Raw genomic sequence first — 26887 nt, forward strand, 5'->3', positions numbered from 1 at the left:
TGCCTTTTTATGGTTGCCTCAAGTACTATGAAAGGCTAGGATCAATTCAAGATCAATGGCCAATATATTTTTTAATGAGCATAATTCAACTACTAGCTACAAGCATTAAATGACATCCAATTACAATTAGGCACCAATTTGTGGTCCAATGAGCAAATAAGTTAGGTCAAGACATTAAATGTATCCCGCATGTACACTTTGGACAAGTTGATTGAATGAACCTAGACATGTGGAATTGAGATCCTCCTGATTGGTTGAAGACAAGTGGGTGCCACCTCAACATACTTGTCTTGTAAATTTTATCAATTCATTATAATAATAGATATTTCTTGATGCGCAAAATTTCAAGCCTTTGATTGATTGTGGTGGCTCATATTTCCAAATAGATTCATCCTCATAAGTTTTCTCCATCTTGGAAGTCTTCTCATTGATATGGCTCGAACTTTCTTGTATTTGAATTCTTGATTTCTTAGCCTCGATCCTTAAAAGTGAGGATGTGCCTCATGAAGTTTGATCCGTTGAATTGGACTTGGATTTCTGAAGAAAAGTCAAGTTTGTGATAATTTCTTCTATATTGTAGGCTCGCTCATTTTCCATGTGCAACTTGTTCGTTAAAATTCATTCCGATCTGTTCTTGAGTTTTCATCTTCATCGTGATTTTCTACTTCAAATCCATCTTACTTGTCCTCTGATGAATGAATTGCAACTTGCTGATGTGTGAACTATCCATGCTTCCTTTGGTATTGCAGCCCCTTCCAACATTTCACCTTGCAAAACAAAACAAATTAAAAATGCAAGTTCATGAGATGATAATATAATCAAAATTAGAATATTGCTATGACCAAACAATCTTTTTTTTTGATCGGTAAATGGTCGAAGCTATATAAATTTTATGAATAATAAAACTTGTTACATTGTCTCCGTTTAAATGAGCACTGATAGGAAAGAATGGAGAAGAAAACCTCCAGTTTAGCCCGGGACAGTTGTCCTATACAAAATGAAAAGGGTCATTCCCCAATTTTACAAGTTTAAGACAACTCTTATTTACATTTGCAGTTTCCTTTCATTGTATAATCTTTTTAGTTTGATCCGTCTGCGTACAACTGTCCTTGTCCCCCTTAGGGACCTAGGAAGGCATTCCCTCCTTTGCATCTTCTTTCTTTTGGACTATCGAGAAATAATTTTGTCTTCATGTGTCTCCGAATATGCTGTAGCCTCTTTCAGTTTGAGTGACACAATATGGGTATCTTAGCCGTTGGTTACATAAATCCTCCATAGAATCTGCATTTTATCAGACACTCCAAGCTCAAATATAACTGTTTATTCTTAAAAATAAGAAGATTTAACAATTACCAGTCTTATAATTAGGGATAGCAAGTTCTAAACAGTCTATAATTAAGAATATATATCTTTTAGCCTTTAGTTTTTGAGGGATAATATTTTTATTAGTGTTTCCATTGTTTAGAAATTGGTTTGAATGTAGATTGAGCTTGGTTTATGTTTAATTACCTAGTTTAAGATATGACTTTAACATGCAATTTAGTGTTTTGAAGATGATTTTTAAGGATTAGAGATAGGGGGATCTGATTGGAGATGGGATGAAGTAGGTCTTTTTAGCATACATTTTTATCTTCCCATTTTTTTGAGAATTCAACCTTAGTGTAAGTCTGTCCATTAGTTGCTTTTAGGGGGACTGATTAATGAGAGTGTAATGCTAACAGCCTTCTTATGTTATCAGTATCCAGCAATTGTTAATTTTCCTGAATTAAAATGCAGAGGTTTATGCATTTGTGTCTACATGTCTGCCCAATTTAATTGGAACGATTGGTCTGTATTCAATCGTTAATGAGATTGGGGGTTTGCTGAAATGCACTATTGAAATTTCCTTACATCGTTAGATTGGTAGGGTCAGTAAAATCTGTTTAGAAACGTTGGGGAGGGGCACTTGTTGGGCTGTGATACAGACAAATAACCAAATTTATCATTCTATCATTGTTGATCTAATGAACATTTATCGTTTGAATGACTGGAAACTGTAATATTCCATTTCCTTATTGATGAGTAATTTCCGGGAGAGCAAAATCTGATTGAGGAAATGAATTGAATCCAATGGTTCCTTCTTTTGAATTCCTTATTGTCCTGTCTATGGTCATTACGTTTCATCTTGAAAACCATTTATAAATAAATCTTTCAGAATTGTGGGTTATCTTTGTCAATCCTCTTTCAAACATTACCATGCGAATTCTTTGTTATTTATATGTGCTTTAAGTTAGATCTATTAGTAATGAGATTCTTTTTAAAATCTTATTGTGCTATACAGAATCGTTTGGCCTTATTATTTATCATTTAGAAAGAGATAACAAACATGAATCAAGCCAGAACTTGATATAAATTCCTTTATATTTGAATTGTTATGGTAGGATTTACAAAGTTTCTTACAAGCCAAAGTATCTATGATCGAGTTATAATATATCTACAGAGGCAAAAATTGAGAAAGTGACAATGATCAAGAAACAAATTTCTCAAACGAAGACAATTAGTCGATATGATACTAACAAAGGACTAAGACTTAAGAAAGGAAAATGCAAGATAGAGAAAGAAGATACAAAAGGAAAGACTATGCAAGGCACCAAGGAAACAAATTGAGAAGACCAAGAAAGCATCTAAGAATTGACTAAGGACACAAAAGAGATGGAAAGACTAGATACAACAAAATTGTTGCAAAAGGGCCCATACCAATTATCTTTGGTAGCATCTTTGGAATATACTAGAATGTATTCTTCTGCCTCCTCTTCGTCGAAATCTGCTTATCCCAACATATGCATCCATGCGTTCTTTTTCTTGCTTGATTTGTTGAAGTTATGCAAGCACAAATTCCAACTCTTTCGGCTTGTTGAAGTCAAGTGAGGGAGATGGATGATAGCCAAAGGCCCTAAGATAGTCAACGAGCCACTCATTGGTTCTTCAATTATATGATTCCACCTTAGAAGGAATTACAGATTGGCATTCATTTTGGGCCAAACCAGATTGAAGTGGGCTTGGTCCCTGAGACGTAAAATGGTTCTCTTGAGGATTCTGGCATGGGTGAGGCTTCCAAGTGGGTTGGTCATGTAATCCTCAGGGTAAGGAATTTCTAAATTTTCGTTGATACTAAGGACAACCTGGTTAAGGCGCTCTAACCATGTTTCATCACAGGGCTTGACACAAATGCTTATGATGTTGTCCTCAGGGTTGGTTTGAGCTTTAGCAAAACAAGCTATGAAGGAGCCAATGACTTAACTATTAGTCCTCCATGTGAAGTCGTAATTGAAGAATTTCTCCCCTAGAGCATTGATTAAGGCTAGCCTAGACATGTCATGAACCTCCCTAAGGATTCTGTTCCACCTTTTAGGTTTTATTGGCCTAGTTAAAGGTGTGGTACGATATTCGTAAGCATGGAATAAGATTATGGCTGTTTCTATATTATTCTAAGGGAAGGAGGGGCCGAGATAGGATAACCTAACCAGAGGGACATGGACAGGCTATAGGATAGATACAGTTAGAGAACTAATAGCGATGAGTGCCTTTTGAAGGCATGGATGAACTTTTTGGAAGTTCTTTTTGATGATTCGCGAATAGTTTAGAAACTTCAAGATAATTCTTCTGATATCTGATTTTGATAATGTTTAGATGGCCGAGAGTAGGCTTGACTAGTAATGATTTGATCCTATGTTGAATATAAGCTTAAAATGAAGATGTCGATCTTGAGCTATTAAGATTAAGTGTTAGGAGAGATTGATTAGAGAAGTAAAGTCTAAAGGTCTTTAAAATCATTTGATATGACTGAGCAAAAATGTTTTTGGAAAGGGATCAATTTGATGATGGTCTAATTGTTATACTCTATGATTAAGGACTTTCAAGATTTAGGATATAGGTCGAGGTGCTCAAGTTTGGATTGGTAACGGTTGGCATAATAAGGAATTATTTGTAGCTAGCTACTTTGGACTTCCTAACCTTAGTGCTATATTAAAGGTTTGTATATTTCAAACATTCTTTGATTAAAGAGTGATTGTATAAAGCATCTATGTTATCATATGTATAGAGAGTGAACTTTTCTTTGCTCTTCCTATTCCTTGGTTTGTTTACTAAGTTATATTCTCAATCTTGGATGGACTTTGAAACCTATGGTTCCTTATGCAGATTTTTGTGTTTGATTTAGAGATTATTGTAGATTTTGACGTATTCATCTTCCGCTCCTTTATTTGCTAGATGGTCTGCCACCTTGTTCCCCTCATGATAGATGTGCTATGTCCTAATTTCCTCAAACTTGTCTATGATTGTTAATGCATATCCTAGCTTGGAATTTATTTTCCAATTTGGGGTGCTTCTTTTCCTTATTGTGTTTAATATTTATCTGGGAATCTCCTTCAATGATTACTTTTTTGATGCCTAATTCTAAACTTAGGTTTAGTCATTCCATTAGTGCTTCCATTTCTGCTATGTTAGTTGAAGTTGCTCCTAAAGGTTAGCTCATTTAGCCAACCAATTTCCTAGATCTGAATGGATAATGCACCTAATTCCTGCCCTGCCAGGATTGCCTTTGGATGCTCTATGAAGTTTAACTTTGCCCATCCTATTGGGGGTGGTTCCCATTTGCAATCTATTCTGGCCTATTTGTTTGCCATGGGGTAGATTAATGGAGGGTTTATTAGGTGATTCCAATTTTTCTTCATTTCTGCATCCCAGTCTGCAAATGCACCTTCTTCTTTAACTATATTTCTTAGATTGTTGTTCATTACTTCTGTGGTGCAAGTTTCCATTTTGTTGGTAAGGGAGGTTAACATCATTTCTTTGTCTTTGAATATTCTCCTATTTCTTTCCTTCCATATTTCCCACATGAGAATGGATAGGGAGATTTTCTAGAGCTTATTGTATATATTTTACTTCCCATGTCTAGGCCAACTACTGAGGTGGTCCCATAAGTTTTTGGGGAGGGCCGAAGACCAGTTGAGCTTCTTGCATAGCCATTGGCAACAAGACTTGGTGTAAGAGCATTGGAATAGTAAGTGTTTAGATGTCTCCGATTCTTTCTTGCAGAGAGGACATCTCAAGGGGCCTTTGAAGCCTAGTTCGATGAAACGATCTGCTATTAGAATTCTTTTTTGCATTGCTGCCCATAAGAATATGCTTGCCTTAGGGAGGCATGCATTGTCCCAGTATAGGTTTAGGCAGATGTCAATCTTGTCCCACCTTTGATAATTGATTATTAGTTTGTATCCCTTTGTTACTGAGTATATCCCATTATTCGAGTGATCCGGAGGATATTTTCACTAAAATTTGAAGTATCTCCAAAACTCTAATAATCAATACCATGTTGAAGTCCTCACAATTTTGACTCCAACGCAACTTGAATGGGCAAAATTGGAGTTTAGATGACAAAGTTACGACCAGTCAAAGTTTGGTCAAACCGGGACCAAAGGCCATAAAAGGGTAAAAAAAAATCATCTCAAAAGTTGTCAATAATGGATTTCAAATGAAAGAGCTCGTAAAAAGCTTTCCAATGGCGTTCGTTTTTTCAAAAACAGAGATCGAATGTGAAAGTTATGACAGTTTGAAGTTCAGGTAAAAGTGTGGATTCTGATGATGTTAGCATGACATCATATAATCTTAAAGAGAGGGAAAAAATTCAAATTCAAATGAAAATGGTTATTTAATTCGAATTAAAGGAATTAGATGATGGGAGTTGAACTCCCAACCATTGCCCTCCTAAAAATAAGGCCCTCAAATGGGCTATTTATGGTATATTTGATATTAGAGGAAGACTTGTTATATACCCCTAACAAATTCGCCCAACCTTATTTAAATAAGGTTTATTGTTAATTTGTTATTATTTTTAACCTCAAACTTGCTAAGGGACAAAACTAGAAAATGGAAAAAGGGGGTTAGATGAGATGTAAATCGTTATAGGGCCTATTTATGTATTTTTTTGTTTTAGCCTATTTTAGGCTAATTTTATGTATAAAAAGGGGGATAGGAGTCCATTTTCAAGGCATGAAGATTATGAAAGTTATTGTGATTATTCCATGTTTGAGAGGAATCAGAAGGACGACTTATTGCTGAGAAGGAGAGAGAAAATTCTGGAGGAGGTATTTCCAGTCCCGAACATCGGAGTAGTATAATGCTAATGTTCTACAAGGGGTTGATTCCGTAACACGTTGTAATCGATTTTGGAGTTAATTAGATCAGTCCACTAGTTGGAGCTGGACCTAGAGACGTAGTCCTAACAGGGCGAATTTCGAGATCAAATTGTGTTGTGCCTCTTTTCTCATTTTTTTCTTTTCTGTCAGTTGATTATGTGTTGTTCTTTTCTGCGTTTTCAATTACGCTAATTTTCTTTAGTAAAAGCATTAAATTCATTTTACGTAATTGATTAAGAATTCCTTTGTATCAATCCTTAAATCTTCTTCTCTATAATTTCAATGGTTTAAGATATATAACCACGCATTTACTACATGGATTGGGAAATTATATTTGATTGTTAGGATTAAGTCATAATCTTATAGATCCTAAATCAAATCAACGAGGTTCCCCAAATTACCCTGCCATTCCTTTCTTTATATTGTACCTGTCTTTGATTGGTGAATTATTTATATGTTATCTTCTCCTGCTTTGATAGTTGTGTGTTTTCTACATCTTTCCATGTTTTGGGTTGGCCTTCTATTGCCCTATGGGTATAGTCGTTGACAAATTTGCCCCACTACTTTGTTAGTGTATTTTTAATGTTGAAGCAATTAGGTGGGGGTAACCCATCCCATGAGTCATCCCAGAATAAGGCTTCCTCCCCTTTACCTATATCCCATGTTAAATTGCTGTTGATTATATGTTTGCATTAAGGTCCTTTAGGTGGGTCCTTAGTTCGGAGTAATGATATAGGATTAAATTTGTTTAGACATTTCTGATATAAAATTTTTGCCCATTTGCTATCATACTCTTGATACATTCTCCATACTACCTTGACTTCTAGAGCTTCATTTTGCCAGCTTTAAGTTTTTGATACCCAGTCCTCCTAATGCTTTGGGTTTGCATATGTTGTCCCATTTAGATAAGGCTAGTTTTTTCTTATCATTTGTTCCACTCCAAAAGAAGTTTCTTAGTTTGCTGTCTAGTTTCTTCTTGGTTTCTTTAGGTAACGGAAGACAAGACATTTGGTAGGTGTGCATAGATGATAATACAAATTTGATTTTGGTTGTCTGACCTGCTTTTGTTAGCCATAGCCCTTTCCAATCTTCTATTTTCCTATCTATCTTTTCAATTAAGGGATTCCATGATTTAGTCTCTTTCATGTTTTTTACCAAATGAATTCCTAGATATTTGCACGGGAATGAGCCTTTTTAATATCCCAGATAGTTGTAAACTCTTCTTCCCATGTCTAGTTTAGTGTTTAAAAATTAAATCTCATACTTTTTCGTATTTAATATTTGTCTAGATGCTTTCGTGCATGTTTTGATTACTTGTTTATAATTTCGGGCTTCAATCATGTAGCTTTCTCCAGGAAGAATAGTATCATTCGCAAATTGCTAATGTGTTACATTAGGGATTCCTTTTGTGGCTTTGACTTCTTTTATTTTCCCTTCCATTTGGGCCTTTTGATTACTCTACCAAAAGCTTCTGCCATTATGATGAAGAGGAAAGGTGATATTGGGTCTCCTTGCCTTTTCCTTTAGGATATGTTAAAAAATCCTTCTAGGGTGCCATTGATTAAAATTGAAATTTTAGGGGTGGCTATGTAGTTGAAAATTAGTTTGATGCATTGGCGCGAAAAGCCAAATGCTTCTAGAGTTTTGCAAAAAATCTCCAGTCTACTTTATCATAGGTTTTTTGAATGTGTAGTGCGTCCATTTCTGCTATGTTATTTGAAGTTGCTGTTGAAGGTCTAGCTCGTTTAGCCAACCAGATTCCTAGATTTGAATGCTTAATGCACCCAATTCTTGCCTTGCCAGGATTGCCTCTAGATGCTTTGTCGAAATTTAGCTTTGCCCATTCTGTTGGGGGTGGTTCCCATTTGCAATCTATTGGATGGGAGCTTTCCCATGAACACCTTCCCTACTATTCTAAGGCTGTTCGCCCCTACGGGCCAGGTTGGCCTATTTGTTTTCCTTGGGGTAGACTAATGGAGGGTTTATTAGGTGATTCCAATTTTTCTTCATTTCTGCATCCCAATTTGTGAATGCACCTTCTTCTTTAAGTATATTTCTAATATTGTTGTTTATTACTTCTGTGATGCAGGCTTCCATTTTGTTGATAAGGGAGGTTAGCATCATTTCTTCTTTGAATATTCTCCTATTTCTTTCCTTCTATATTTCCCACATGAGAATAGACGGGGAGATTTTCTAGAGCTTATTATATATATTTTAGTTACCATTTCTAGGCCAACTATTGAGGTGGTCCCATAAGTTTTTGGGGAGGGCTGAAGACTAGTTGAGCTTCTTGTATAGCCATTGCCAACAAGACTTCGCATAAGAGCATTGGAATAGTAAGTGTTCCAATGTCTTTGATTCTTTCTTGCAAAGAGGACATCTCGAGGGGCCTTCGAAGCCTAGTTTGGTGAAACAATCCATTGTTAGAATTATTTTTTGTATTGATGCCCATAAAAATTGTTAAGTTTGATTAGATTTATAAACTTGATCTCTATAATAAATTATCTTATAAGAACTCACTTTGTGCTTGGTATATGTTTTATGAATTAGTACTTATATCTTCCCAATATCTAATCTCCTTCTTCCTTTAAAGTTTTCGTGTATCTTATATCTCATTATGTTTCTCCCATACACCTAAACTCCCCCTATATATATAAGACCGAATTTGAATTGGCAAGTTTAAGTAAACAAATAAAAAAGACAAGGATTTCGGTTTAGAAATGAAGACTAAGTCAAAACACTAACAAATGCCGCCAAGGTTAAGAAGCTTAAGACCAAAATCAAGGAGTAGGGGAATATACTACGATGCTCAAGAACATAGTAAAGGTAAGGACATAGGGTAAGATAATAATATAAGACATGACAAAAGAAGATATATGAAATTATATATTAATATATGAGTATACATGAATATTAATATCTACATAGAATTAGGAATCCTTTTAATCAGGTTAATTCATTTAACATCTGAGATGTCCTCTTAAAGGTATGTTAAAATTTATCTGATTGACGCTATAAACATTAACAAAAATATGCTTGTCTTAGGGAGGTATGCTTTGTCCTAGCATAGTTGTAGACAGATGTCAATTTTGTCCCACCTTTGAGAGTTGATTATTAGTTTGTATCCCTTTTTTACTGAGTATATCCCATTATTCGAGGCTCCCCAAATTAACTTGGCCTTCCTTTCTTTATAGTTTGCCTTCCTTTGACTGATGAATTGTTTAAATGTTATCTTCTCCTACTCTGATAGTTGTGTGTTTTCTACATCTTTCCATGTTCTAGGTTGGCCTTCTATTGCCCTATGGATATAGTCGTTGACAAATTTGCCCCATTAATTAGTTGGTGTATTCTTAATGTTGAAGCGAAGGTTGAAGCTATTAGGTGGGGGTAACCCATCCCACGAGTCTTCCTAGAATAAGGCTTCCTCCCATTTAGCTATAGCTCATGTTAAATTGCTGCTGATTATATGTTTGCATTGCATCATGAAGTTCTAAGTTTTACATCCTTTAGGCGGGTCCTTAGTTCGGAGTAATTATAGAGGATTAGAGCTGTTTAGGTATTTCTGATATAATAGGTTTGCCCATTTGCTATCATGCCCTTGATACATTCTCCATATTAGCTTGGCCCCTAGAGCTTCATTTTGGCAGCTTAAGTTTTTGATACCCAGTCCACCTAATGCTTTGGGTCTGCATATGTTGTTCCTTTTAATTAAGGCTAGTTTTTTCTTATCCTTTGTTCCACTTCAAAACTCCAAAAGAAGTTTTATAGTTTGCTGTCTAGTTTCTTTTTGGTTTCTTTAGGTAGCGGAAGGCAAGACATTTGGTAGGTGGGGATAGATGATAATAAAGATTTGATTTTGGTTGTCTGACCTGCTTCTATTAGACATATCCCTTTCTAGTTTTCTATTTGCTATCTATCTTTTCAATTAAGGGATTCCATGATTTCGTCTCTTTCATGCTTTTTTTCCAAATGGATTCCTAGATATTTGCACAGGAATGAGCCTTTTTTATATCCCATATAGTTGTAGATTCTTCTTTCCATGTTTGGTTTAGTGTTTAAAAAGTAAATTTCAGACTTTTTGCATTTAGTATTTGTCTAGATGCATTCGTGTATGTTTTGATTATTTGTTTATAATTTCAGGCTTTAGTCATGTAGCTTTCTCTAGGAAGAATAGTATCGTCCACAAATTGCTGATGCATTACATTAGGGACTCCTTCTGTGGCTTTGACTCTTTTTATTTCCCTTACATTTGGACATTTGTGATTGCTCTACCAAATGCTTCTACCATTATGATGAAGAGAAAAGGTGATATTGGGTCTCCTTGCCTCATCCCTCTGGATATCTTAAAAAATCCTTCTAGGGTGCCTTTGATTAAAATTGAAATTTTAGGAGTGGCTATGCAATTGAAAATTAGGTTGATCCATTGGTGCGAAAAGCCAAATGCTTCTAGAGTTTTGTATAGAAATCTCCAGTCTACTTTATCATAGGCTTTCTGAATGTCTAGTTTCATGAACATACAGGCTTCTTTGTTGATTTGTGCTAAGTGAATGATTTCTTGTATGATTACAATTCCATCAAGTATAGATCTTCTTGGAGCGAATTTTGTTTGTTCCTCGGATATTAATTTTGGTAGTACCATTTTATGCCTGCTAGCTAATGCTTTTGTTAGTATTTTGTAGATTGTGATACATAGGGTGATAGGTTTGAAGTCTTTAGAACCTTCGAGAGTAGTAGTTTTGGGGATTAGTGTTAGGAAGGTATTATTGATTTCAGACAATATTGAACTTGAGTTCCTTGTTGCTTAAATGGCTTTCCATAAGTCGTTACATAGTATGTCCCAACACTTTTGAAAGAAGAGGGCTTGGAAGCCATTTGGAGCCGGGAATTTGTTTGGATTCATGCTGAAAAGGGCTTCTTTAATTTCTTCTATCGAGAAGGGTTTATTCAGCTGCGTATTATCCTCTTTAGTAATCAGTTTTGGTGTGTTGCTTCCCATTACCTTTTGTGCTGTAAGGTTTGCGCTTTCATAGCTATTGTAGATGTTTGTGAAGTAGTTGACAAAGGTATCTTCTATCTATCTAGGATCTTCAAGTACATCTCGTGTTATTTTAATATTTGATATTCTATTTATATTTCTGTTATTTAAGGTACTATTATGGAAGAACTTGGTATTGCAATCTCCTATTAACTAGGTCTCTCGGGATTTTTGTTTCCAAAACATTTCTTCTTATGCAAGGAGGTTTTCTTGTTTTGCTAAGAGCTCATTTTCTTTATTAAATCTTTCATTGTCCATTCCTTGTTTGATTACTAATTCATTGAGGTTCTTTAATTCTTCTTCATTATCCATTTTTTCTTTAAATATGTTCTTAAAGTAATTTTTTATTCCATCTTAGTATTTTTCCTTTCAGGTCTTTGAGTTTGGATTCAAAACAAAACATCTCGAACCCCTCGTAGCTGCCTTCTGTCCACCATTAGCTGAGATTTCCCATAAAATTGTTATCCAAAAACCACATTTTCTCAAATTCAAATGGGTTTCTTGACGGTTTACTTGGCTCTCTCATTTTCAGTCTTACTGGAAAGTGATCTGATCCAGCAAAAGGAAGAATTGAGGAATGAATTGCGTAATTGACATTGCTTAGGTCTCCCTTGAAGATTAATCTGTCTAGGCTCTCTACAATATGGCTGAATCCTAGTCTTCTGTTGTTGCATGTGTATAATCTGTTAGTCAGTGGTATATCAATAAGATTGTTCTTGGTGAACCATTCTCTGAAATCAGTCATTGATTGTGATATTGTTTGTGATCCTCCAAATTTTTCTTCTAGATGTAATAGTGAATTGAAGCCCCGTCCCATACAGATGTTGGCTGCTTGGTTATTTTCCATGAATGTGCTGATTTCATTCCACACTTCTTATCCACTGTGTGGATTGGTCCATAAACATTTATGAGAATGAATTGGATGTTATTTCTGCAGCTTTTGATTTTCCCCCGATCCAATTATTTGCTGCAATCTACATCCTGGGATCTCAAATCATTCCAATGCCTCCTGATGCTCTTGCTGATTCTATCATATCTGATTTCCATATTCCTAGTTTTTGGCTGAATGTTTCACCTTCTTCTTTGTTTAATTTGGTTTCTTGTATTAGAATTAGTTCTGAATCAAAAAGTGATAAGTTGCGCTTGAACAAGCGCTTCTTGTTAGGGGCATTTAAGTCCTTAACATTTCATGTGGTTATCTTCATTGGGCTGTGGGAAGGAACTTCCCCTTCCCTACATTCAAGATATCCTTAATTTCCTTTGGTTCCCTTCTTTGCCAGTTTCAGCTCTCAGTTCAACTATAGACTTTCTACCTCTCTTTTTACTTTATTTGCCACATCTTGGTGCAGCTATCCCTTCATCGGTTTCAGCTATCCCTAAATTGTCCATGTGCTCATTTGTGTTTTTAATATTGTTTGCAATTGATTCATCTATATTGTCTTCCTCATCTTCTCTAAGTTCTTTGATTAGCAGATCACTTAAGTCCATCTTTGCAGTATCTAATGCATTATCTGTCCTCTCTGTTCCTTATTGTTGTCTGACTCCTTGTTTTCTTTGGTTAGTTCTAGTGTTTCTAGAAAACCGAATTCTTCCCAATTTTGGCTGATATTTGTTTGCTGCTTGCTCATTGTATCCTCTTTGTTGTGCTCTGCTTTCCTTGACTAACCTTATTGAGTTTGTCCAGAATGGTCTCAACTTCTATCAAAATAAGATCTTCACTGTGGTATCCTGTGTTTTCATCCTTGTTTGTGCTTATTACTAAGTGTGTTGATTCAAATGGATCCTTTCCATTATCGGGAGTTTGCCAAAATTTATGTTTGTTCCTTTTGTGTCTTTTGTCTCTATTTCTGACAATTATGTGCTTCCATTGGATTGAAGTTGTGGGAGGTATTTTATTCCTCTCTTCCTCTTTCTCATAGTTTGTTGAAATTGGAGTGGCCGCCCAATTATCTACAGTTATTTTTGCTTGTTCAGATATCCAATTTTATTCTCAGTTTTGATCTTTTTTGCTTGATATGAGGCTGTAGTCTTCCTTGTCTATCGTTGGTTGGGGGTCCTCTTTTTGATTCTTTGCAGTGACTTCTGATTAAGGGCTTGGATTTTATTTTGTCATCTACTAATGATTTTTTGGTGTTTCTAGTTATTTCCATTTTATCTACTTGATTCTCTGTCATTGCTGATCTTTTTGTCCGTCCTTTATCTCATGAATGGTCTTTTGATATTCCTTTGGATATTGATTCTCTTCTGAACTGATTGGGGGTGTTTTCATAGCTGATCCTCCCTAAGTATCAACCCCATCTCTTCTTCTATGTTGCTCTTCTCTATCTTCTTGATTCTTAATCTGGGTTGAGATTTGTAGGTGTTCCTCATGGGATTGATTCCATATAGAAATTTGGTCATTAATGTTGTTTTGAGTTAAAAGGAGGTTGTGAAGCAACCTATCATAGCTGTAAGCAACCTATCATAGCCGTTTATACTGTTCCTTATATCTTCTATGAGCAGATTTTTCTTGAGACACTGTTTGCATTGCATCATTCTGGACATGCTGACTTCAAAGTTACAATGGTTGCTATGCCTGCATAATTCTTGTTTTCTGTTCTGTCACTCTCTAAAGTTTTGTTTTCTTGATTATTTGGTGGCTGATCCACCAAGTCTTCTCTAGTTTTTTTTACCCTTAACTCTCCTTCTAGCTCTTCTTCTTTGATTTTCCTTTTCTCGATTTTGCTAGCAATCCTATTGCACTTCTTACTCCAAATTAGATAATTGTTTTGAGGGTCAAGGTTCAACTTTCAGATATGAATCAATTTGAGGGAGTATGTAAGACTTGATGTCCCATCAATGTATTCGTGATTTAGAGTTCTTGTTGGATTAACTTTTATAATTCCATTTGTCTTCCCTTCATATTTGGTGAATGATAAATTGTAAATTGATATGATGATAATTAATTTTTTGTTTTGAAAGTCATTTTGGCCTATTTCCATATTTAGTAGAAATTTGATGTCGTTTGATGTATCATAATTCTATTCCTATGAGATCTCCTGTTTCTTCCCCTATTCGTTTTAAAGTTTGAATATGATTAAGCTTAAGGGGGAAAGCTTTACTAATGACCCGAATAGGAGCTATGTGTTTCTTAGCCATGAGTTAAGTGAAGTTTGCTTCCCATTTCATGAATTTCATAGAAAAACCTTTGTAAAAACAGTATGGAGCTGAAAGAAATTCATCCCTAATTCATGTATTTGTAATGAATATATAACAATCTTTTGGACATGGTAGAGATACTTGTTCCCTGCAGTATTCTTTTAACCAGTTTATGAGACTAGTGCTTTTAGATTCAGGCCCATTCCAATAGACATATAGCCCAAGATCCTGACACTCCCTCCATCTTTCCTCACAGAATTTGTTGCTAATTATGAGGTTGTTCTCCATACTGTTGTGATTGAGTCTATTCATCAAGAAGCACTTGTGGGATGCTGATTGGGCCAAGGGATCTGCTGGAGGATTCAGTTTTGCACTTAGTGATGCAATGGGGTTGCTTCTAGGGGTCTGCTTGCTTCAGCGTTGGATTCGGATATCTTCTGGCCACTTGGATAGAGAATAGCTTGTCTATGTGGAGGGATGTTAACACTTTCTTAATGATCTCCTGACATTTAGGGTTTTTGTTTGTTTCCCCCAAAGGGATTTTGTTGCTTTTAGAGATAAACAGGGGGTGTGGTATGCCAGGGCTAGGGCTCCTATTGGAGGCAGGGTAGGTCTGATTTGGGGAACCTATGCTTCTTTTTAAATTTTGAAAATAAGTGATGGGGTTTTCCCAGAATGTTACCTTTTGTATATGGGGGGAATTTGGAAGATCTCCTTGGGGCGTCGCTTTCCTTTCGAGTTTTCCCCATCTCTCTTTTGCATACTTTGTTTTTGAGAAGAAGTTTCTTGCTGCTTTATAGATTCCCTAATCTGGTCTTCTTTTGCGGGGATGAAGTGACTATGATTTGGATTCTGACTTCTGTCTTTAGGATTTGGATCTGGGGCCATAGCGTGGACATTTGAAGCATACTCCTTGGATTGTGTGGGGGTTGGTATCTTGACCTTCTTTTTGTGCGCACTTCGCCATCCTTCATCCATTGCTGTTTGAGCCCTAGGGATTCTTGGAGGGAATTGTATTGTTTCTTTTTCCTTAGGGCCATTGCTTGTTTTTGGGATATAGATGTTGACGTGGAATTTGTCCTTTGATGCTTTAGTTAATTCCTTGCCCCTGATTTCATGGAGTCTGGATAGTATCTCAAAGCTATTGCTACATTTTAATGCCATTTCTCCTCTCCTGCTTAACTGTGATGGATGGGAGGCTCCTGTTGGGGAGATGTCGGAATCCTTAATTCTCAGGGTTTCTTTCATTCTGTCACTGTTGGGGATTTTCCATTTTTACTGGTTTTCCAGATTTTTGAGGGGAGCAGGGTACGTGGGTGAGGTTTTTCACACTGATCTTTTTGCAAAACTCGCTGCTTTTTTTGCAAATTTGCTGCCTTGAATGCCATTTTTTATTGATAATATAACTCTTATTTTGAGTTGCATCTAAATGAAGGGATTTATTTTGTTTACACCCTTAACGTTATTCATGCATCTGATATCTCCAATTTTAGACTTAGATTCTGACTTTCTGAGTTTGCAACATCTGATTGTCTTCTTTGAACATGTACAGAAAACCAGCTGGCCTCTCCATTTTACCTTTGCAAACTTGTCAGTAAGCACACCTGTTTGACCTCTTCGATTGCTGGCAAATGTTTTACTTCTCCCTCTTATCTGATTTTTGCTCTCCTAAGATTTGATTTGATAAATATGCTCTGAATCTGCCTTATTTTGCACTTAGCATCTGTCCTTTTTTTGTTTTCTTAACATTCAATTTGGTTATAGTTTGAAATGAAATCTTTATCCGCCTTATAGAGGCTTTAGATTCAAGGGACGAGACTCTCCACTAGGTTGACCTGATTTTTATTAAAATTGGACTGCAATTCAATTTATTGGATCAAGGCCAATCTGTTTAATGTTTCACATGGTTTCCAAAGACCTTTCAGGGAGGGAAGAGTTATTTTACCACTTGAAAATCAATCCTCAACTAAGGAGGCAGGATTCTAATACATCTTGGAAATTACTTCGACTCCTTGGAGAGGAAATCTCTTATGGCATGGATTAACTTCATATAGGAGGGTGAACATTTAGCACCCCCTTGTAAATTCGCTTGAGCACGAGTGGGAATGTGGCATTAGTTAGAACTTTAGTTCCAAGAGGAGGTGGTTGGAATCTTATCACCTCTTGGAAATTTTCCAAGGCTGTCAAATTTTTGCAAAGTGTTTTATGATTTGTTTCTTAAAATTTTAGCTCTTTCATTTCTTCATCAAGAGTCTCTCTCTTGTCATTTTATTTGAATGATTTTTAATCATATTCGCTTCAGATCATATTACAACTTCAATGTTTCATGATCTTATGCTCAACTTTGCATATCAACCTCTTTGATCTGCATCCTCATGTCTTCATCATTACACCAAGCATTTATCAGACTGAGGCTGGATTTCTACACTTGGCTGATTCTTCTTCATTAATGCCTTCTAACTTGGGCTTTAACCTGACTGCTAAATTGAATGCAAATGTCCAATTTTGGTTTCTTGAATTTGTTAGGTCAAATTTCATCCCTTATGGAAGATCAAACATGCCCTTAAATACCCCCATTAGATGGAAACCTGATATGCATTGGAATTACCTTGATGTTTGAGGGCGGAAATATGGTGAAGGTTGGAATTGAATTCCAAGGGGAGGTTGGAATCTGACCTACCCTTGGAAATTCAGTTCCAAGGGGCGGTCGGATTTTGACCACCTCTCAGAATTTTCCAAGGCTTTCAAAAATTCTGAAGTGCTGAGGATGCTCGTCCATTATGAAATCATCCCTTTGCTCATGATTTCCAATGATTTCTAGTCTTATTCATTCTCATTTTTGGATTAAGTGTCATTCTTTCCACATTAATTTTCAAGTTGAACTCCACATCAGATTTCTAATTTTTACAAAGAACTCAGCTAAGGCAACTCCCTTCTATTTCAGACTCTTTCAAGAGCTTTACAAGTTAAGAGGCTCTCTTAATACTCTTCAGGAATTTGACCCTGCTACTAAAATCTTTATTCTGTTATAATTCGTTGACTCACATCCAAGCTGACTTTTCACCTCAATCCATCCTAAGACTTGGACCTCTAAAACCCTCAAGACTTTAAGTGCTACCAAACTAGAATATAGACCATGACCACTGCGCTACTGCCGAGCAAAAAGAGGGGGTACCCTTTTGCAGTGGGACAACAGTGTGAAAATGTCACAACAAGACCCTGCTAGTTTTTGGGAGATTTATGGCACATTTGATTGCATACATGGGCAGAGGAAGGAAAATAATATTATAGGGATCCCAACTCAGGATTATATGAGCAACATATCAAGTCCAATGTGCCAGAGCAGTGGAACACCCCACTTCATATGCCAACCTTCACTCTAAATCTCAAATGATGGTATGCCTCAAATTAATAAGATTATCAAGTTAATAAAAAATTAAAAAACATTGTTGAGTTACAAATATTAAAAAAATGACTAGTAAAAATCAGATTTCTTTTAGTTCACAATAAATCAACAATTGTCATCAAGCATTGTTTTTTTTATCACACGCTTTCCTTTTGTAGTGTTTGCATTAAACCATCTACACCACGTTGGATTAACCATCATCAACTTTAGAGCCTCCTTCACCTCAAACATCCTCTATCAAAATGAAATAATTGACATTTCTAGTCTCAAAATGCTGGAGGAGTTTCTTCTTCAAAAAGTGTTGAAGAGAGCAAGTGAGGTGTGGTGATTGCAAATGAACATTTGAATATATCTAGTTTCTACCAGTACTTATTTCACCCCAATTTATCTATATTATGTCTTTCAATGCATTGTTCAATGCATGAACTTAACATGGGGTCCAAAACCATCATGTTGACTATTTTGCACACATGTTGAATCAGTGAAATATGTTTGAATATAATATTTTCACATCCAAGTTTGCCTTATTTCTTTTACCATAGAATATTCTTTATCAAGGAGGGTAATGCATAATTTATGTTCTCTAGGGGAGCGAGGGTCCTAGAGCCTCCTTCACCTCAAACATCCTCTATCAAAATGAAATAATTGACATTTCTAGTCTTGAAATGCTGGAGGAGTTTCTTCTTCAAAAACCGTTGAAGAGAGCAAGTGAGGTGTGTTGATTGCAAATGAACATTTGAATATATCTAGCTTCTATCAGTACTTATTTCACCCCAATATCTTCAAAAACCGTTGAAGAGAGCAAGTGAGCTGTGGTGATTGCAAATGAACATTTGAATATATCTAGCTTCTACCAGTACTTATTTCACCCCAATTTATCTATATTATGTCTTTCAATGTATTGTTCAATGCATGAGCTTAACATGGGGTCCAAAGCCATCATATTGACTATTTTGCACACATGTTGAATCAGTGAAATATGTTTGAATATGATATTTTCACATCCAAGTTTGCCTTATTTCTTTTACCATAGAATATTCTTTATCAAGGAGGATAATGCATAATTTATGTTCTCTAGGGGAGTGAGGGTCCAACAAAAATTGCTTTTTTGAGCATTTGTTTGAACTTTGGAATAGACCGAATGTGCAACATGAATTTGGATGAAATGGGTGAAGACAAACTCTGCCATGTGTTTGCATATTGACGACACCTGCAACTACCCCCACGCTTACCACCAGTCTTTATTTCTGCTCTTAAAGGAACATCACTAGTACTACCAACCATGGGTGGCATAGTTGATTGTGTAACTCTAATGGCATTGGCATTTCCTTAGACCTTGTTTCACCCTTCATAAACAATCTATTGTTTTCTACCTTCCCATCTCCATTTATATTTAGACAAACTTTAGTCGTGTAATGCCTAATAGGTGCCTATTTATCCTTGCTTATAAATTTTCTGACTGTGGGCACTCAAACTTGTTATGTGGCTGTCCTTCTTCATACACATTACTTGCACACATTAATGAACCTCTATTTGTGTTTGAAACTCATAAATTAATTTTCTTCCATTTCATGTTCACTATTGTCTCTGCTGCTGCTCATCTTTTGTGCAAAATAATAATGTAAGTGCTCTTTTTTTCCTTTGAAACTTTGAACTTGTTTGAAGAGAAATCAGAAAAAGGAATAAAGAAACATACGCTTACCTCTGCTATTACACTAATTCTGCACCTTGCTGCCCAAGTTTTTTTAACTCAAGCTGCACCTGTCTCTTTGCAACACTCTTTCTTCCTCATTGAACCCTGTTTGCAATTTCTTTTGGTATGTAAAATTGGTTTGGAATGGAAGAGGGAACTATCTTTTGTTCATTTAGGGTTGAATATGGTGTGATGTTCCAGAACATGAGAAAAATGAGTTTTTTTCCTTCCGATATCAAAGGTTAAGTTTGTAAGGTTTTTTTCTGGTCTGACTTGATTCATGTCCTTGGGAAATCTATTGCGTGGGGAACATAAATTAAAGTAGATGGTTGTTTGATCCATATGAATATTTGTCATTTTTATCTGTTAATAAGCTACAATAATTAGTATGGTTTTCAGGATTGATGGGACGAGTGAACAACAGAGAAATTTTTTCATTATCTTCTAAGAAATTAGTAACTAGAGATGTAGTATGGACACAAGTTTTGGAACTTTAATTTATGAGAGGAGAAAGAAAATTAATGTTGTTTATAAGGAAACAGATGCATATCAATATTAAGATGTGACCTGTCTTCTGTTAGCAGTTCATGGAGAGTGACTTAACATTAACATGCAACTGAAATCACAAAATATGGTTTTGCATTGCGATTCACAGTCAAACACTAAATGCATAAAAAATAATGTACATGAGTAATGACAATAATTCATCAGGTGTCAAATCTGATCATATAGTTTGGAAGGAAAACTCTATGCCAATTCCTTAAAACATGGCTTGTTTTTATCCTTCACTAGAATTAAATTTGCCAAAAAGTAAAGTTTCTTGATATTGACAATTCTTTGTTTTGCAGGAATTAGTTTTCCACAGTCCACAGTAGTATGTATAGAGCTTGACTTAATTTACTAAATGTGCAAGGATTAGCAGCAATTTGTTTGCTCTGTACCAATCCCTTAATGCTTTCATCTATACGAACCTTGAACTTTGCATGCATAGCAATTTAGGATGGACATTTAAATATCTCCTGTTCACCAGCTGAGTTTTTGATGCATGTGCTTTCATGCATTTACAAGTGATTGTTGTGTACTGGTGTAATCCGGTTGTAATGCAGATGCTAAATAGCTTTTTTCTGTGTCAAGCAACTGATCTAATCCAAATTCGCATGTTCGCAGAGCAAGATGAATACCCCTGCTGCACAGGAGAAATGTATAACTCGTTTGCTGCTATATCATTTTTGTGTCAATCTTCCTGTAATGATGGTTTCATATCCCGTATTCAGATTCATGGGTATGAGGAGTGAGTTACCACTTCCATCCTGGTAAGTGTTGATTAGAGATCAACTATTTATCTTGTATATATTCTCAGGTTATATATATGTGACAAATTGATAACATGATGCTACAAGTACCTTAAATGGCTAAATATATTGGCGATTTTTACAATTCATTGGTGACTGTTTGCATGTGCTGTATCGGAACTGAGAAATTGAACACAAATTCTGGAAGATTGATAGTGGGTAATGTTTTTGTGCAGGAAAGTAGTTGTATCGCAGATTGTGTTTTATTTTATTCTTGAGGATTTTGTTTTCTATTGGGGCCACAGACTTTTGCATACAAAATGGTTGTACAAGCATGTTCATAGTGTTCATCATGAGTAAGCTCTTTTTCTAATGAGACTGGTTAGAAGTATCTAGTTCATATGTAAGATGAATATATTGTATGATCTTGACGGGTTTTGGGAATTGGTAATAATCAGTTATTTATGTTCAGATATGCTACCCCATTTGGATTGACATCAGAATATGCACATCCTGCTGAAATCTTGTTCCTTGGTTTTGCAACCATCATTGGGCCTGCCATTACTGGGCCTCATTTATTAACATTATGGTTATGGATGGGTCTAAGAGTGTTGGAGACTGTAGAGGCACACTGTGGCTATGATTTTCCTTGGAGCTTTTCAAAGGTTTTTCCAATTTATGGAGGGTTAGTATGGCAAGTTACATGTTCCTCCATCTGCTTATTTTCTTTAGGATTATATATTTAACCATGAATTTGGTTTCCTTGACTTGCTCGCAGAGCTGACTTCCATGATTATCATCACCGACTACTCTACACTAAGTCCGGGAACTATTCTTCAACTTTCACTTACATGGATTGGTAACTGTTCTGCATCTTTTTTATATTTGAGAATTAGGGCAGATGCAAAATGGGGCACTACTTGGTTTAATTATTATTAAATAAGATATATTTTTAAAAGAATGGTGGCATCTTCAATGATCCATTTCAGTTCAGAGACTTTCATTCAGTAGATTTCATCTACTCAAGTAAAATGCTAAATGAAGATTTTCCTACATCTGCATAGTTTGTGAATGAAACATGATATGTTTTCAGCATGGATTACATAAAGCTTTCTTTCTCGTAGTTGTATTTGAATACTATTTGCAATTCTGCCATTGACTGATATTTCTGAACTTTAGGTGTCTCACTTTTCGATTGCTATGTGTAAGCTTACTTATTCTATGCTAACTATGTGTTATTCTATGCTAACTATGTGTTTGCAGGTTATTTGGGACTGATAAAGGCTACCGTAAACTAAAATCTCTCAAGACTGATTCTAAGAGCTCATAAGAGAATGCTTGAAGGCTTTTTTGACAGCAGTGGTTAAGGAAGAGGATTTGAGCTGGGACATGCCACTTTCAGTTGAAATCCAGGATCGAGTTTTGCTAGATCAGCTCCTTCTTTGGCAACTATTGATGCCATCTCAATTGCTAGTGCTAGTGATTTTGGAAAAAACTAGATCTTTGTATTTTCCACTTATTAGGAACTCTTTTTCAATTGTTTTCAGGCGATCGGAGAAAAAAAGATATAAAATTTGTAACATTGGAATATTTTAGGAGTTGGATGTACTTTTCTGGCATGCATCAGAAATAAAAGTTCGATGCTACAAATTTTTAGGTCTTGGACCCTGTTGATTATCTTTGGGAGTGTGAGTTGCATTTTGTACATCTCTATGTGCCCTGTTGTAGAACGGGAAAATGGAATTGTGACTAGCATGTTTTTTGGCTTCATTATTGTACCTCTGTGCAAAAGATATAATACCATTGACAAAGATAAATAACCTGTTTAGTCTTTTGGTGTTAATGACTGTAGAGGGGTGCTACAACAATACAGATTAAGCCTCCGCATGTAAGTGCCTCAAATAAACACAATGATAGTATGTAAACACAAGTAAAATCTTAATTTATGTGTCCTAACTTTTAAGGGAAGATTCTAATTTTTTTTTTTGGGCCAAAGAATGACATTGTTTAAGTGAATTGACCCAAGTTGTTAAAATCGTTACATAATCACTTGAGACTTGAATAAGTAGTTCACAGAAGAGACTGAGGATGCTCACAAATGAAAGAATATACACTTGTATGTTGGGGGTCCTTTTTTCTTAAGACGATATTTAGATTAATGTCAATGAAACTTGCCTGTATAGATTGACGCAGTCAGATAGATATATCCTTTTTACTCTATCAACTCAGACTGTCATAGCTGTTGAGTACACATTCCTTAGATTGTGTTCATGGTACGGATTTCCATGCTATCATTATTGTACTTTACTGCAGCCCATAACCCTGTGCAATTGAGTTTTGTACAGGCTCCAACATAATGCTGTATTTTTTTAAATTTGTGAACAATCAATCGTGCACAAATAAGATGGGAATGCCAGTAAGTGTCAGACGAAAGGGCTATTTTAGGGTCTAGCTGCTTTTGCTGCATGTTTGTGGGCTATTAAGTTCATGCAATGTTAATATCCTTAATCTAAGTTTGAGGAGATTTTAGACCCCCCAGGTAGTCAGTGTTTTAATTCAAGACAGCATGTAAACCTATATATTAAAAGAATATGAACATGTGGAGATTAGAGGAGATAATTTAAAAATTAATTTGCTAATTCTGTGTTTGGAAGCCAACAAGGATTTATTTTGGGTTAATTTAGCAATCATATTTCAAATTTTTTAAAGTTTTGCATTGTGACCTAATGCTTAAACTCAGAGAAGTAAATCAAACTTTTGGCAAGAAATGTATATAGTTGGAGTAGGCAGTGAATGTAATAGTCCAACTGATGAAGCATGTTTTAACTTTTAAAGGATGCAAAGACTATATGGTAAAATGTTTTCTTTGATCTATCTATATTTTCACAAAGCACTTATAAAAAAGGCCTTGGGTTTGATTATATCTAGAATGATGCTTTATGCACTATTCAAAATGTGAAATCGCCAGCTTTTTGAATTTAGAGATTTGACTGCTTTAAAGTGACACGGAGGGAAAGGCTAGTTTTCAATCTGTTGCAACAGTACCAAATATCTACACTTGTGTCTTTTCTAACTAAGAAACTAAGAAACCTTGTTTGAATCACTACTTCTGCTCTTGTTACTCTAACTAAACAAATAACTCCAAAATAATTGCTTAATCCTCTTTTATTCTTTGTTATAATAAACATAAGGAAACTACAAAACAAATGTTCAACATTCCTCATTGTTTCCCATAATGAAACATTAACAACTTCAAGCAAATCTCATAGTGTTGCTGAAACTGGTCATGAACAAGGGGCTTCATCAATGCATCAGTGATTTGTTTCTTTGTGGTTAGAAGCCAAGCTCAGTGGGTCCTTGATGAACTCACTCTTTCATATAGCGACGTTGAATATTGATGTGCTTGGTTGTATTGTAAAACACTAGTTTACAATGCATGGCATAGGGCTATTCTATATTTGTTGCATATTCACTAAAAATCTTTTCCATCAAAATGTCTAGCAAGCTCTGAATGCAAAATTTGGACTCAACATTTGTTGTAAAAAATGATATGGTAGGTTACTACTTGGAATTTCAAGAAAAAAATTGCATATCTAAATCTAAATATTCAACTAAGCAATCATCCTTGAATGCTGTAAGTAAAGATCAAGTTCAATACCACTTGGACATACTTAAGAATCTTCGTAGCAACACTCTAATGTCTCCTTAGATTTTGACATGAACACAGATACTAAGCTCATTGGACACGTGATATGTAATCTGGCAGTACTCGAGTAGATAGCTACCAATCGTTGTTTATGCAAAGTGGGACTCACTGGTTCAGATACACGTATCATTGACAATTGAATTTCTAACTTTAGTGGGTGGGCCAATGGGTTTGCAATCTTTCATATGAAATCTCTAGAGAATATATGAATGTACAAGCTTCATTTTGCTACAAAATAAAAATAAAAATTAATACATCTGTCACAAATTCAAACTTTTAAACCATCAGCTGCTAAATTAAAATAAAGGTGAACTATTTTAGTCTAGATAAAAAGGCGAACTATTATTATTTACATAAAAAATCAGGATAAACTGTCTCTTCTTAAGACCCTAATTATTTATAAAAGCTTTTTATTGTAGGGATGAGTCAATTTTAGATCACAGTCTTGGTGAGTACCCAAAATTATCACCTGGACCTCTTCATCAATTCACTCAAAGGAAACAATTTTAACATCAATGTGATTAGCAATCTAATCATGTTGAGCAACTGGAGGCAACCCTAGTTTATTTCTGTTCATTGAAAAAATGTTTTGGTGTAGTCAATACTATCTTGTTGAGTGTACCTGCCTTATGCTTTTAACAATGTTGTTATTAGATTTATACTTTGTTTTCTACTACTCTGTACCTACTTCCTCCTCACCAAGATGCATTGGCTAAAACCCATTAGAGATTCTTCTAAGTAGCTACTATCTCAATTTTCATTAGTTAAACCATTCAATTTTTCCCTAGGCTCCCTAAAATAAAGGTGGATATTTAGTATGGATGATTTAACTGATTAGGGCATAGCTTACTTTTGCATAGTATCTACTTGTCACTTTGTAAATTTTTTTTGTCCAAGACAAGAGGAGGTGGATAATTTTCATTTTATTTCTATTCTAGTATTTTCTTGTACTCACACTCAAATGTGGGTTTTGTATTGTTGAACACAGTTGGAGACACTTCGTTGCAACACACAATTGGACACTCAATGTATTCTGACATTTATTTAACTATTTGTTTCAACTCTTTTTTGTCTTTTTCATCTTTCCAAGTCCTTGTTATCATTCTCCTTGTTGACAACACTAGGTGCTTGGCATTTATGGCCCTCAAGATTTCACCCAGATCAAATTTTCCACCACAAAATCTTGTGGTATAGCTCCATCAACATCTGTATCTACAACTAGCCTATCAATTTACACAATCAAATGCCCAGTCTCTTCATCAACCTTGATTGTGAACTATATTTTTATCTTCTTATTCCACTGTGTTCTTCACAAACATTTGGTGATTGTATCTTCCATAGGCACTAGGATGGGAACCATGTTGCATTTTTAATTGGTGGAATTCTCTAACCATGTGGGGGCAATGGAAATTCCCTTATCTTTAGATGTTTGCATCTCTTGTTGATATGTGACTTCTGTGATTTCCTGAAGGTTATCAAATATCTTCCACTTTTTCCATTTCGCTTTTATTATTCATCACATCCACAACATTATCATTTGGCACATTATAGGGGTGGCCTTCCATAATATTTAGTACTTTTGTATCTGTGCCCAATTCAACGATCTCTAGATTATTATCATCTCTACTTCTCTTCTTTTCACTTCAGGACCTACTCACATGAGAAGGAGATGACTTTGTTGGTGATTTAGAATGCCTTTTCTAAAGAATTGGTTCCACTTAAGTGTCCAGTTGACCTAGTAAATCAATAGCTTTGCTAGTAGGATGAACATGGGATTTTAATGAATTAGGTTTTGAGCTAACAATTATGGAGGCTCTGTTTTTAAGTCATTGGAACTTTTCATAACTGTCATTCCCTTAACCATTTTTTTGACCTTTTGATAACATTGAAAGTTAATGTTTAGATGTTGTCATCCTCCTTTCTTTCCCAATCTATTTCAGGTATTGGCTGCATTTCACTTTTTCATGAAACTCATGATCTATTACTTCTTCATTTTCATCTTTATCAGGTATACCCATTGCATCCATCATTATTTTTGATTAAGTAAAATAGGTTTTATAGGGATCCTGAAACTTGAAAGTATTACAACATATTAATAAATAAAGTTTCAGTAAAGTCCAGCTAAATCAAAGCAACTAAACATAAGCCAACCATAAAACCGTCCTACAGCTAGAAACAAAAAACTAGTAGAACTATATTAAAAAAGAGGTAGCAACACAAGGAAAGAACAACAACCTAACTATCAATTCTTTTTGTCAAGAACCTATAGGAATTCTGTAGCTTCAATAGTCCTCTTGTTGTCTGTGTCCTCCTGATCCTGGTTCTGAGCATCCACTTGGTCCCGGTTCTAAGCATCCACCTAGTCCCTAGTCTCTTTTAGATTGTCCTTGGCTTGCCCATTATCTTGGTTGTCCTTCTCTAGAATTTCACTGCCAAAACCA

General features: G+C 35.5%; 1 protein-coding gene across 1 annotated transcript in view; it reads left to right on the forward strand.

Moving 5' to 3' along the window:
* The window catches only part of LOC149544230 (methylsterol monooxygenase 2-2-like), a 38038-nt gene extending 15528 nt beyond the window's left edge, over window positions 1-22510 (forward strand). Inside the window, exons 3-7 of the mRNA XM_089798746.1 lie at window positions 20616-20761; window positions 20977-21096; window positions 21213-21425; window positions 21519-21599; window positions 22004-22510. Coding sequence (XP_089654872.1) covers window positions 20616-20761; window positions 20977-21096; window positions 21213-21425; window positions 21519-21599; window positions 22004-22070 — 627 coding nt within the window. The 3' untranslated portion in view covers window positions 22071-22510. The remainder of the gene's footprint in view (window positions 1-20615; window positions 20762-20976; window positions 21097-21212; window positions 21426-21518; window positions 21600-22003) is intronic.
* Window positions 22511-26887: the final 4377 nt, after the last annotated feature.

This window comes from Cupressus sempervirens, chromosome 8 (assembly GCF_028749045.1).
Source record: "Cupressus sempervirens isolate cs-2001-9-10 chromosome 8, ASM2874904v1, whole genome shotgun sequence".
Classification (NCBI taxonomy): Eukaryota; Viridiplantae; Streptophyta; class Pinopsida; order Cupressales; family Cupressaceae; genus Cupressus; species Cupressus sempervirens.